At 33.6% G+C, this 15,315-nt stretch overlaps 1 protein-coding gene across 1 annotated transcript; it reads right to left on the reverse strand.

The window, feature by feature from the left end:
* Positions 1–6,128: 6,128 nt before the first annotated feature.
* On the reverse strand, positions 6,129–12,005 carry LOC145620517 (uncharacterized). Its single transcript, XM_081675203.1, has 4 exons — positions 10,213–12,005; positions 9,912–10,075; positions 8,585–8,808; positions 6,129–7,297 (listed from the first exon to the last, which is right to left on the reverse strand). The coding sequence occupies exons 1-4, from the start codon at positions 11,735–11,737 to the stop codon at positions 6,568–6,570; spliced, it is 2,643 nt and encodes an 880-aa protein (XP_081531329.1). The 5' UTR covers positions 11,738–12,005; the 3' UTR covers positions 6,129–6,567.
* Between the last annotated feature and the right edge of the window lie 3,310 nt (positions 12,006–15,315).

A 15,315-nucleotide genomic window follows, 5' to 3' on the forward strand; every position in this document is an offset into this window, starting at 1 on the left:
CTCTGTATATGGTTATATTTAAGGTTAGAGATGACTAAGGGTATGTCCACTTCAGTTCAGTTCAGCTCTAATCAGTTCAGTTCAACTCTAATCAGTTCAGTTCAACTCAGCTCAGTTTAGTAAATGTGAATAAGCCCTAATTATTACTTATCGATAGTTAACTTGTGTACTCATCAAATTAGATCACTACACTCTTATTAGAAAAGTGATTTAGCATGGTTTTGACTTTTTATGGCCAAGTAAATTTTTGCTACTTGTATTTCATCAATTGATGTATTTCCACTCTAATTTTTCAGTGTTGTGTTATAACCAATTATATGTAAATTTATTTGTGATCAAGGTTAAAAACTCTATACAATTACTTATAATCCACTCAGAATATCCTTGTCAAGTAAAATCATTAAAGCATTTTTTTTCTTTTTTCTTTTTTTGTTAATGCTTCCATGAAAATAGATTGTTGATTGATTGGGAGGAAATTAGGTTGTAAATAAGAGATTTAAACATATACGAAGTATACAAGTAAGCTGACCATCATTCATGATCATTGGCAAGGCTCTCATTATTAAGGACCAAGGTATTAAGACATCCCTTAGAAAACCGTGTATAACAAGGACGGTAGTAAGAGACATTTGGGCGGCTAGGAAGAGATAAAATAGAATTTGCTCCTAAATTATCTCAAAAAAATTATTACTCTGGCTCAACTAATTAAGCAATTACATGTACCATGTACTTAACAAAGTTTAGCATATTCAGTTTTTCAACCCTAAGGTTGGAAGTTCAATTTTTATTAGGTATACTTTGAGGATAATTTGTTATTATTTGTTATTTCCCTTACCTTTTCTCCTTATTATCAAAACGCCTAGCCTACAACTCGATCAGGTTACTCTATGAGAGACTTCATAGAGCAGGTCATCTTACCTGCCTAAAAAACAAAAAAGAATTTAGCAAATACATATATATACAAAGTACGGAGTGTATAGGATTAGATCCTTTCATGTACGTATCAACGTATGTTACTAAATACTACTCGTAATACCACAGTTTATACAAAGTACAAGTTAAATGAGTTTATTTATATTATAAAAAAAATCTAAAAAAAATAAAAAAGGAAAAAAAGGAAACAACGTGATACTCCGTAAATGGGTGATTTCAACAAGAGTCTTTGGAGTTTCTGATATGAGTACGTACAACACTTGTTTAAAAGATGAGATTACCTTTGCCGTAGGTCAAGGTTGTTGCCATTTATTCGCATTGTGTCTTCATCCTTGATGCACTATGTTTTCATACTCACTGATTCAGCTTTTACTTTTCTTCATTTTTTTTATTTGTCATATTATTATTGTTACATTGCTACTCATCATCCCTTTGAAATTTCCTTGTCAAATGTGTTCTTGGAATTAGATCCGAGTTTTTGTCAAACGCGATACATTTTAAAATCATGCTAGTTTAAATCTTTTTTTTTTTTTTTTTTTTTTTTTTTTTTACACTAGTATCAGAAATGAAAGTTTCTAGTCTAACTTCATGAAATTTTTTCCCTGCATCCAGTTTTGTTTTATAAAAAAAAAGGCGGAATGAACATATAGTTGTTTAGTAAAGAACATTTAGTTGTTTTGTAAAGAACATATATTTATCTTATAAAGATCATCACATATAATTGTTTTGTAATGAACATATAGTTGTTTTGTAAAGAACATATAGCTTTATGTTCTATATATATCTAAAGAACATCTGAAATATTAATAAAGAACATGATAATATAATGTAATGAATATTATTTGTATTCAACCACCTTAATCTAAAAGCAAAATTTAAAGAACATTTCAAAATAAACAATTAATTTTATGTCACAAATAAAAGTACATTATACTGTCAATCAAAGAACATTATTAAATAACACGCATGTTCTTTTCACTCTAGGTATATGTTCATTATATTTTAATAGTAGGTTTTTTTCACTTAAGGTATATGTTCATTGTATTTTAGTAGTATGTTCTTTTCATTGTAACTATATAGATATGTTCATTATGTTTCTATAATATGTTCATCCGCTTTATAAAATATGAAAAAGAACATTTTATTGTATTTTAATGTACATTGTATTATCTAGATCTACAACCTTTTCTGAATTTGCTAATTTGTTTGCTTTCTTTTTTCAAAATGTAATAATTGGTCGGTTTTCTTCAAGAACTTCATATAGTTTCTCATTGCAACACCAAAACCACATAAATCACAAATTTACACCAAGAACTTGCAAAAAAAACTACCAATCAAACTCAAATTGAACAACTATGCATGTCGAAATTGTGCTTACCTTTTGTTTTCATCAGTCATCTTGAACAATTTTGCACCAAGAAGTTTGAAATTAACGATTTTTTTATTAAGGTTTGATGAACTTGAAGTGGTTTTCAGTTTTTTCTTTTTTGGGAGAGAAATCTTGTAGAGAGAGAAAAATTCTAGAGAGAGAGTATAGTTTAAAATGATTTGAAATTACTGTATGGTAAAAAAATAATTACTATTTATCTTTTTGCTTTTTTACAAAAAAGAAGCTCAATATAACTCGTGTACATTAGAATTGAACAATATGTTCTTTTTACAACCATGTACATTATGATACAACATAATGTACATTCCGCAGCGAATGCACAATGCGGATCGTGCATCCGCATGCAGAAACCACCCACTACTAACTTCAAAATAAAAAATCAATAACACAGTGTTTGGCTAACACAAAAAAGTTTCGATGGTAGTAACTAGTAAGTTAGTAACAATATTGATTATACATGATATAGTGATTAAAAGATTTAACAATTATCATTTTTTTTTCCATCAATAAACTAAAATTGGGGTTTACTGTTTATTTCTTCTTCAACAAGTTTATAGTAAACATAACTTTTTAGCCATATGAGTCATGAGTATAGAATATTTGAGGGTGAAGAACAAATTAAAGTGTTGGTCGGTACAATAGAAATGTTGTATTCGAAGGTATCACAACATATGAATACGTGTCACAATTTATACAACCATGAAAATAGTGGTACCTTGATCAACAGTATACAAGTCCCTCCTTAAAAGTGGGTGATCCAAAGCAATTAAGTCAAATGATTTTATAGTTAAAGATTATTTATTTGTTTAATGAAGTAATATAATGAGGTTACCTTTAATAATATTATTGCGCATAATTAAATCTAGTATTAGCAAATGAAAGTGGACAGCTAATATGGTTTTTACTTGTTAATAATCTTCCGTGATCATCATTGGATTCTCTAGTTATATATTGTAGCTATAGCTAAGCTAGCTAGGGTATACTTGTATATTATTATTTGCTTTACATAGGTTACATTCTTACACTCAAAATAAAGAGCAAGAACATATTCTCCATTCATGGTATTTTTTATTGGCTTAAATTAACCATTCACTATTATCCTATATATCTCAATTATTCGTTATCTTGATCTCGTTGTTTTTCCTATTCGTGTAAATAGTGTATTTTAATCATTAGGACCATTTTAACCACTATAATTAATTTTTAATTCGACCAATAATTTTAATGTAAAAATAGTAATTTTATTTATGTGTCATTTCTATAAAGCGTGACACTTAGACTAAAGGTTTTTATTAAAAGCATCCGATATTTTTTCCTTCCCCTACACATACAATATGAATAGATTGCCTTTTTGAAGAAGATTTAGCTACAATAATCCCCCTTTAATAGACCAATAGTTAGACAAGAAGTTAATTTGAGTATAACAAAAAGCAAAAGTGACAATAATCAATGATGGTAAAAAGAGAAAGCAAAGTATGACAAGTAATTTTTAAAAGAGATATCCTCTTATGTCAAATGAGCGTAACTTGAGATTGATTGAGTTAAAAAGATTTGATTTACCCTTTTCAAGAGAGTATTCATACAAATTATCTCAAATGGCTAAATTTAAACATTAGGGAGTAATTGACAGATGTTGGTAGGTTAGTGAATGATTGTTCCTTTGAAAGTGATCCATGTCATCGTTGGATATGAATTATGATACGGTTTTTGTCCATTCGTGTTGTGCTAGAAGTCAGTAATTCGATAAGATAAGGTATCAAAGTAGCGAGTGTGCTTATAATACTACTCACATTTATTCGTGGTAAATTGAGACAGGTGACGTCAACATATATAATTTGTTAACATAAAATATTGAGCATATGTTACATCATAATTTATAAGTCTTTTTCAATTACTTACGCCTTGATATTAATAATATCAACAAAATACTTGTAAATGCCCAATGTTTAAACTCATCCTTAATTTGGATGTACTTTCCAATAGACAACAATTACTAAGAATCGTTGATTTGAGAATAGGTTAGTCTTCCAACACAACAACAAAGCAAAAAATGACATCCTCGATTATATGAGATGGCTAATGGACCACCAATTTGTACTCTTTGTACAATATTGTTTAAGAATTATTGCTTTGGACCATCTTAATAGTGAATTACTCCAAATTGTATCTTTTTTTTCTAATGAAAGATATAATAATTAAGATTTAAGACGATGGATTTTTGTTTGTCAACCCACTTTTTCTCTTTCAACTAAGCTAATTATTTCTTTGGTAGGAACATGAGATGTTATATTTCTATACACCACACCTTAATGGGTAATAAAGAATCAATGATCACCCATTTATTTAATTTTTTTCAATGGGATAATGATAATCGTTACACGGTGATGGGATGGATGCCATAACGTTTTTTCACTTCATTACGCATTTATGCTTTCGAAGATACTAGTTTTCTTAGTACATACTTCCTCCTTTTTATAAGTACATAACTATATACTACCTCCGTTTCATGTTTTTTGCAACTTTGGAATATTTTATATCTCACAAATAATGGCCAAAGTTGCAAAAAACATGAAACGGAGGTAGTAGTATATACTTCCTTCAGGGTTTTCTTAACTCTTTTGTTGTATTAGTACTCACTTAGACCATATTTAATTATCAATCTATACAAATAATAACCCTTAATTAGTCTCAATGCATTCTTATTTATTTATTTTTTGGCGGGATTGATGCCTATTGCAAATTATGATTTTTCAATCAACAATTTTAATAATTAAAAACCATAGATTTCAATACTTAAACTTATACATTGAAATAGCTAAAACTAGAAGTATTGCAACGTGGAGAAAGTATGTGCTATACTTTTTTTTTTTTTTTTTTTTTTTTGGTGTTTAGAGAGCCATAAGGGCGGGGATAAGAATCGATCCCATGATCTCCTGGAACCGGGAGGGAAGCTCTAATGCAATATTCATAGGTTAATATGAGGGATGGTAAAAACCAATGTCTTGTAAAAACTGAGGTGAATAGTAATAATAAAAAACAAATTATTTTTAGGTTTTAGTGTATGTAAAGAGAGCTACAAAAACAAATTATTTAGACTAGATCTAATATCATAGTTCGAATAACGCCTTTTAAAACTTTAACTAAGCTAGTTGATCATCTACGGAATATTAGGATATCTTAGATGGTGCTTGAACTTGAAGTCTTGAATAAGAACTCTGTTAGGCTCTATTCCCCTCAATTATTGGACACAAAAAGATACTTGTTTATTGGGTTTTTCCATACAAGGTGCACCATCTTGAAACATTGGGCCGAAGTATGAAACCATGGAAAGGATTTGCGTATTTCGGCTTTCTTGCGTCTTCCATTTGTCTTTGAGTAAAAAAAAAAAAACTCTTGATTATGAAAGTTCAGTCGTTTAGCTCTTATTTTATGGACATTATGTTCTCCAATCTTATCATTATCACATCATTCACATGTCTATATAATCTAATTTTCTTTATGTAATTTAGATATTAGAATAATAATTATTATTTTCCCTAAAGGTGAAACGGGATAATATATTGAACAAAATTTTCACTTAATAATGATTGGTATACGTGATTTTATGACTGGTTGACTGCCTTAAGATGAAAATGCTTTGATTTTACACTAATGGCGTCACCAGTGAGAGGGAGCTAATAGAAGGACGAGTTTCTTCCATTTTTCTGAAGTCAAAGAGTTCCAATTTCTTGCAGGTCGTCCAAATACTCGTAAAACTACAATGGCTAGAAAAAGAGATGAACACAAGATGCAGACTAATAATCGATTCAAGGGAACCAAAACCGCTTTATTATGAATAACAACAACAAATTTCAATCACCAGTTCCAGAAGAACTTCCTATCGGTGTATGTAATAAATAGGCCTCAATGTCAGTCTCCAAGATTCTGTACAACTAAATAACTCTTACACCTGATCCCTAAGATTTTCTATACACGGTACATCTCTAAATTCTGGGCACTTACAAAGACAAGACTTGCGTCCCCCCAACCCAGAAAGTCCTAATCTATAGCTCCTATCGGTACAAAATTCAAGTAATTACGATTTACCTGCTTAGGCAATGGTCATCCAACTCCTCACCAAAGCCAAAAGCTCTTGCTTTAATTTTCAGGGTGTTGCTGCACAAGACACCGAGGAACAGGATACTGCAGATCCAACAAGCAAGTATTGAGGATTTAAGATCAACGCGATTCTACTGCAATGTTAACTATGAAACATTTCCATGTTCTCGTAACACCTCTTCAGTGCGCTGAAGGAGCTCCTCATAAACTTTCACAGAATCTGTTGTAAACCTATCCAAGGCCTCAAATACATGCCGTAGACCAGCCTGTAAACTAGTCTTGCTGCTGGTATCACTCTGATAAACAACATTGCCAGATAAGGGGAGACCATCAGAGTCCCCAGAAGCTAGAACCATCTTCTTTTGCATTTTTATATCTTCTTTCTCCAAGTTCTTAACTTTCCTCTCCATATCTCTATTTGCTGTCATTCTCTGCCGTAGTTCACCTTTGTCCCGTTCTCTGAAGTGTAAAACTATCATGGCAAACACACGCATTGATTCAATCAGATCTTTCTCAGATGTCTCTGATATTCTTTCCAATGATTGATCCCACTGGTTGCATATAACAAAGATTGGAGGTGCTCCTGCCCTTCCAGGTGAGAAAGGAGCTATTCCATCAGCTGTTTCTTCGGGTTCATTCAAAATACATTTTAGAAGCCAACGATTCAAGGCTCTGACATAACCCTTTTGCGCACCAATCCATTCTGTGAACCGGTATGTCCAATTTAGAAGGTCATGTTCAAGCTGCAAGGAAGCGTCCAGGTGCGTGTCGGTGGGATTGCTAGGAAATGCAATTGCATCTAGACCCCTTGCCCCGTCAATTACCTCGCACTGACTGTGATGGCATTCAAGCATGGCTTTCCACATTCTGCTCAGGCTGAAGAAAGAATAGGGGGGGGAAAAAAAAGTTAGTCGGCACTAAGCAGGCCACTTTATATCATAGGAAAAGCAAAATATGAAAATTACAAAATTTGCAGCTGACAGCAATTGATCGATACATGATAACGTTGAAAGCTTCAAAATCGAGAAAGGATTAAGTACGTTATCAAGCAACCCAAATCACAGACAAGACCCACCCACCTCACTCCCCCACCTAATCACAGAAGAGAACCTTCAACCTTCAACTAAGTACCAAATACCATTATTTCAGTCAAATAAACCCTCATTACTGTAGATTTCATTACTAACTTAAAGGAACATTTAAATAAATAAAAAAAAAAAAAAAAAAATCTAAGTATGCATTCTTCAAGAACTTGCTCAAATACTACCTTAGCTTCAAGCCTTCAAAGTCTCTGATAGAGTTAATTTTAAGATCCAAACTCATTTTAATGACAACCCATCTCTAGTTCTCTACCCATGATACTTGTACAAACTACAGATGTCTAAGCCTGCATTCTACATGTCCTACAAGAGTAAATTATACCATCATCATTAAATTCATGCTAGAAATGATTCTATGTCCATATTGAAGTCATATGTTCCCTCGGGGCTGCACTGAAGCAAGCTGCAACTCAGGTCATTTATTTAAATCTCTCTCATAAAATTACTGACAAGGAAAATTTCCAGGATGCCACGGCAACATATTGTTACGGCCAATTTGGATTGATGCTAATGAGCTAATCCATGAGAGCACAACTAAAAAACAACCAGAGTGCATTTATCCTCATAGCTATCTTATAATATTGGTAAAGTACCTATGTTATGCCCTACATCCTCAAGAGAGCAACTAAAATACAGGACCAACAGGCTACCAGTACCAAATTTGATTATTTGTGCCTGGCAATACTTTAACCTAGAAGACTAGCTCAAGAATCAATGTTAACAATCCAATAAATCAGTATATCAAATTATAGGAGTGGAACACACAGTAAGAAAGTATTGAGTACAAAATTAAGCTGCGGACGGAAGAACTTATTGCACGGTCCAGGACCAAAGCCCCATCCTTTCATAAAGAGATTCTTGACAAGAGAGGGGAGTATCGGCCCAAGAACATGCAGTAATTTTTTGTGGTCTGGAGTCTAAAAGCAGAATTGCCATTTTCTATTTATTTATTTTTATGATGCCTTCTCATAATAGTCTTAAACCCGAAGTGAACTATCTTTATTGGTGAATATACAAAGACTGACAAACAACAGAAAAAACAACTTGATAAAAATTCACTTACCCTAGGATTAACTCATTCAACTGAGGCCATAACTCTTCATCTCTGAGCTTATTTATTTTAACTGAGATCCTGTCAACTATTTGAATTGCAATTCTTATCTTTGTGGACAGACTCCTCACCACGCTTCTTGTTGATTCTATCTTGGTGGGTTCAGCACCTTTTTCGACCAAATGGTTTAATTTTGCCAATTTTCTATCATGTGAAACCCTCATTTTTTCTTCAGCCTGTACAGAGAAAGTATGACTACATGAAGAATTGACCATTGGGTACAGAGATGAACCAAATTACTCATCATCAATGAAAAAACATAGCAGCAGATTCAGCAAATTGAAAGAATTACTATAATTGAAAAGGAGCGTAAATCACACTCCCCCACCCCTCTTCCCTCCCACAGTCCCACAGTCCAACCCCACCAAAACACAAACAATATATGAATCCAGAATGAAACATAAAAGCATAGATTATACAACTGAAAAAATTCCACTCAAAAGATTTTGCTTGACTCATAGCGATAGGTTAGAAACCAAGAGATTCTACTCTAGCAACAACTATGTATGGTATCAGATATTAGCATTCAAACAGATAGATAAAACCAGATAGATTTATCAGTCCGGAGAGCAATAGAGTAAGAAAAAGATTAAAGACCACAAAAAAGAGGTACAATCGCAAAGAAAGCAGATGTAATAAAATAGAACTTTTTTGGCAGCTTAATTGACTTCGTCATGCATCAGCATTATTAGGAAATAAATTTGCACACAACAATTCATCATGCATTGAATCAGGAAAAAAAAATGTGCTGCCAAAACTAAATTGTGTGCATTTCTTGACCAAGTATACTATAGTATAGGAAGGGACAGTCAGCAAAATAACATTAATTTAGAAAGTGTGGAAGTCTACTCTGCAAACCAAACTCAGTACAAAACAATTGCTTGCCCAAATCAAACTCTCAACCCACCCATATTATCCAGCTACATTTTCTTCACAATCTAACCATTTCATGATACCTAACTAAAAACCGCGTGGCAAAATTAGAATTGTAGCTACAGTCACAACTCACAAGGAAAAGACATCCTCTACCATTACCCAAACAACCTTTTGCATTACAATCAAATTTAATAATTTTTTTTTCATAGAAAAGCCCCAAATTGGAAATAACAGATCCTGATTCTCGAACAACCGTTAAGCAGAACAACAAATAAAACACAACAGATCAACAATAACCTTCAACAGTAACATATAATTTATCATCAAAACCTTGAATGATTGTATTAATAAGCATAAACCAGGTCAAATACTAACTATTTGGTGAAAGTGAAAGTGTATATACCTTGACTTCGTCAAAGAGTTTCTTCTCCCAAAGATACAATTTTTGCAAGGTAGCTGAAAGATTAGCTGATCGCAACTGCACATCTTCATCAAGGTCTAGAGAAGCCTCGTCTTTCGATGAAGAGGGTAATGATGGAGTAATCACATTCAGCATCTTTGTAGAAACTGTTTCACAAACCACAAATGTCAATTAAAATAAATTAATAATCCTACCCCCTGGTGAAAACCAAACAATTTAAGCAATCAAGAAACAAAAATAACTCAAAAACATAACAACTTGATGTAAAATGCAATCTCCTAACCTTGGTAAGCTGCATTCTTTCTTTGATACCGGAGTTTACCCACCTCCAGCACCTTAGCAATCTCACCCCCAGAAGTGGCAGCCCTCTCAAATTGCACCTGAATTTCCCTCACAACCTCGAAAACATTCTTAAAACCCGGCCTTCCACCGCCTTTACCTTGCTGTTCTGACTTCCCCTCCACACCAACCACCTTCTTTTCCACCATATGAACCTCATACTCCACCGGGGCACTCTCAGGCGACGACGCGCTAGGCCTTGCTCTATACAAACCACCATCACCCTCACTAACCCCAACAACCTCCTCAACCTCGGCTCGTTTCGAATCACCCTTCCCTTCACCCACCCCACCACCCCCACCCCCACTACCACTCCCCCCAGCATTATTACTATCATTAACAAATTTCTGATGGCCATGAACTTCCTTGACAACCTCATGTTGATTATCCTCATCCTCCAAATCAGGAATACCCTCTTCTTCCCTCACCTCCCTAGAATCCCTACTAGGAGTATAAGATGGGTAATGATTATCAATACTCTCAAACAAATTCATAAAATCCCAAGCCGACGTCGCAGGCGGCGGTGGCGGAGGTGGTGGTGGAGCTTGTTTTGTTTGCCCCATCGGCGGCGGCGGCCCACCATTCCAACCCCCATATCCACCACCACCTCTTGGTGGTTGTGGTGGGGCCTGATTCCCAAAATAACCACCATAATTCATATACCCATTACTATTACTATTAATATTACCATTACTACTATTATAATTATTATTATTATTCATACTATTATTATAATTATTACCATAACCACCTCCACCACCAAAATAATCATAATAATTACTGGAAGAAGAAGATGAAGATGGATCACCATACTGTACTGTCTCAGTCTGATAACTTACCGGCCTCTGTTCATACGATACAGACGGCGTTACATGCTTCTTCATATAATTCATCTGCATATTATACCCATTTCCTCCATTTGTATACATATACGGATTAAACCCACTTCCCGGAATATACCCACCTCCTCCCGGAATATACCCTCCACCTCCCGGAATATACCCACCTCCTCCGCCGCCGCTGCCAACTCCACCGCCGGCGTCAGCTTCCGGTGTTCCGTCGTACGCAATAGAATTCCGAGGAGGGGAATCATGGAGATGATGATGAAGAGACCCAGACCCAGAATCATCATCGTCGTCGTCGTCGTCGGAATCAGTGTGAAAGTGAAGGTGGGACCCAGAATTAGAGTGAGAGAGGTGACCGGAATCAATCGCCGGAGGGGGTAAATCGTCGGCGGCGAGTTTGCGTTGAGGAGGGAGGTCGAGAACCGGCGACGGCGGAGGAATTCCGGCGGAAGAATCGAAAAAACGGTGAAGAGAATCGCCGACAGATTTAAGGGAGTGGATGTATGCCACGTGGGATTCAGCGAATGCGTACCGTTGATGTAACGCTTGAGAAAGGAAGTCTACTCTTTCCCGGCAAAGGATTACCGCCGGGAGGTCGTCGAGCTTGGAGCTCGCACACCCCATTAAAGAAAGTATTATTCAATTTTAATTTTGGGATTAAATTAGTATTAATAAATATTAAAAAAAATAATAAAAATTGGAAAATGGAGGAGAACGAAGATTTGGGGGAGAGTTAAAAAAGGGAGATCTGAGGAGAGAGAAACATAATTAGGGTTTTCAGAGAAAAAATGAGGAGAGAGAAAGAAGGAAGAAGAAGAAGAGGAGGAGAGAGAAAGTGAAAAAGAAAGAGAGAATCTTTGACAGCAGAGACAGTGTCGTCGGGATATAGCAGAAGGCTGCTACACAGAGTAGAGCATTATCGTCGGTGAAAATTGGGGGATTTGGTAATAACAATTTTTTTTTTTTTTTTTTTTTTTTTAGAGTACTCTTTTTATAAATAAAATAAATAAAAATGAGTGATAAAGAAAATAATTTTATATGTACTTTATTATATTTTGTTGTTTAATATTTGGGTGAATTATTTGGGGTGGGGGGAAGTGGGGAGGAGAAGAGTTTGGGAGTGTCTTTTTCTCTAACTTTTATTTTAACAGTTTCAACTTCAAGTGGGGTAGGTCAATAAGGTCATTAGGTGTATTCTTCTATTGGTAAATAAATTAATAAATTTTGCTGATTTCATGCATTTTGAGTTTTTTCTGTTTTAGTTAGAGGTTGAATATAAATCTGGCTACATGACTAACATGTTAGGTAGATGATTAATGTTGGTAAGAAGTTCGAAAAAAATAAAAAGGAGTTGAAAGCATATTTCATACACTTTCTTTACTATGCGCGTTTCAATTCATTATTTCACACTCTTTTTGCTTTTTATAATTATAACAATTTAACTTTTTTACTAATTTAATTTATATTTTTTACTAATGAAATACAAATAAATTTATACTCGTATTAATTATTAATTATAATGTATATTTTCATAACATTAACATTTAAATTTAAAATTATTTGTTAGAAAAAGTAATAGACTGGAAACAAAAACACGAAGAACCATTGTTTTGATATAAACGGAATCGATGGTACTAAACTGATTGTCGGGCAGAAGAAGTATATGTGAGTACTCGTAGTTGACTAGGGAGTACTAGTGATGGATGGGTAGGGAGCGGCATGAGCGGGAGCTGATTCATTGATTTAAGCCATTGACGTTGGTTGCCGCCATTTGTTATTCCGGGTCAATATTTGTCATGGTCTTGTTTCCCGCTAAACACAAACAAACATTGGTCTTTTACTTTCCTTTTACTGCAATCCCTCAACTTTTATGTTGCACAAATTACGAATAGCCCCCCCTCCCTCATTCCAACGCCTTTTTTCACAACCTACCCAATTACTCCGCTCTTAAATTTGCCAACTACAGTACTCCCTTAATCCCTTTTCTTTTTTTATTTTATTAAAAGGTACTATTTCAGTAATTGGAAAAAAAAAAAAAAAAAAAGTCCCGTAAATAAGGTAGAATTATTATTAACATCAATATACGAAGTATATATTGTCCAATATCAAATGACTTACATTAACAATTCAATCTGTTGCGCAATTTGCCTCTCGGTTAATGAATTGGATAATCTAATTGTAAAAATGAGTGAGAAAAAACAAATGTCTTGATAATATGTTGGATCTGCTAAGAGACTGCCCAAATGTCTTTTATTGAGTTGATGACTAATTATTGGTTATCACTTCCAAATTCAACTAGCCTTCTGGCCCGTGCAATGCACGGGTTATTCATATAAAATTGTATTGAGAGATAAGTGAGGAAATATCAGTAAGTCATTATAGGGTATAATATGTAATCGGAAACATGATTAAAGAAATTAAAATTATGGAACTTTAATCGAAAAAGAGGCTTAAATAGAAGGTGGAAGGGCTAAAATTAAAGAGAGAATAGGAAAAGGTTGAATTTAAGGGGAGAGATGAAGATTAAAAGATGAAGTGTGTATGAAAGATTTAGTATAAGTTTAATGAAAGAATTAAAAAAAATTTTGCAATAAATAATTAATAGTGTAAGATGACATGTGGCACTATGGTTAGAGAAGTGTAATAGAATGGATGTGGACATGTGTCTCTCTTAGTTTATTGGTTATAGTTTTTAAATACTAAGTATAGATAGATATAGATGTTTTAATAGTACTTTGTATAACATTGTACTTTTGAACTACTCACGAAGTACTAGTTATCAGCACTCATATAATCATATTTCACTTTGCACCAAAAAAAAAAAAATAGTCATATTTCACTTTAATGTATTTGTTAAAAAAATGTTACGTAATAAATAACAATGTTTAAGGTGGTTTTACATAATATTCATCCCATTGTATATTTTCAATTCATTAAACTATTACGTGTACGTAGTATTTATCGGTAAATCAAGGATAATAAAGATAATGCATATGCAATTAAAATAGACATGGAACATAATGGATATTATAGCAACGAATAATGTACTTCGTATGCAATGGATACCATGTACAGATAAACTGATTCATACAGTATTCAATTCAATCATTTGTACCAGTATTATTGCACAAATAAGATTAAAAAAAAAGGAATATACTTGAATATGTTACATTTTAGTTAAAGCATGACACTAAATCTTATACGAGTAAGAAGGCAAAAATCGAGAAATACAGGTCAGAAATATCCGTTAAAAAACCAGTTCCCAAGTCCTCTGTAATCTGCATGAAACATCCAATGAATTTCCAAAGTGAGTTATTTCCATGAAATTGAGTTATTACCAATTCTCATACTTGTAAAGTTGTAATCCCTAGAAATAACACTTGAATTGATTTTTTTAGTGACTTATAGAGAAAAAAAAAAAAAAAAATAAAGTCTTTATCTATCGTAATTTCCCAAGCATTTACATTGCCCTTGCTTTCCATTGACTTATGTACTCCCCTTCTCCAAACTCGTTTAATAGTGTAGTATACTCTGATCTATTCAAGTCAATAACAACCCAACTAGCAACAAGTTTGTACAGGGAATCAAGCAAAACTAAAAGAGGCCTCATGAAGAAAAAAAAAAAAAAAGATTGTTGTTGATATTGCACTCGCGAGACAATACTATATGTACATAATTTAGCTGCCCGTTGGTTAGGTGGGAGTAAGTTACGTAATAAAAAATAAATGTATAAGGCAAAAATTGTCTGTAAAATTAAAGTGTTATTAGCTAAATAATATCCCACTTATGAGATTAAGACTTTGATTGATTGATTAATTAGCTAAATATATATATCCATTACAATATCAGCGATAAATAATTATTCACATTCACATTTTTTCTTAAAATCGTATACCGTATGCACGAAGTATATTTGTCTAGTGAATTGTAGCTACTTTCACCCAACGTTACAAATCTTGCAAGATTGCTTCTAATAAGAAGTTAAAGGTAATAAATGCATGCTGGTGGCTCAATTTACATTCTTTGTGTATGCATCGTCAAGCACTCCAATGTTTTCATTCAATCATGCATGCAATATTTTTCAGAGCAATTCTGTCATGCATGCTCTGTCCTTGAGTCATTAATATTGACACAAAGTTGTTACTCAACTTAAATTCCACATTTTCATTTTGCCCTTTTTTTTGGGCACATTTTTTTTAAGG

Source organism: Chenopodium album, chromosome 27, assembly GCF_948465745.1.
Source record: "Chenopodium album chromosome 27, dcCheAlbu1.1, whole genome shotgun sequence".
NCBI classification, from domain to species: domain Eukaryota; kingdom Viridiplantae; phylum Streptophyta; class Magnoliopsida; order Caryophyllales; family Amaranthaceae; genus Chenopodium; species Chenopodium album.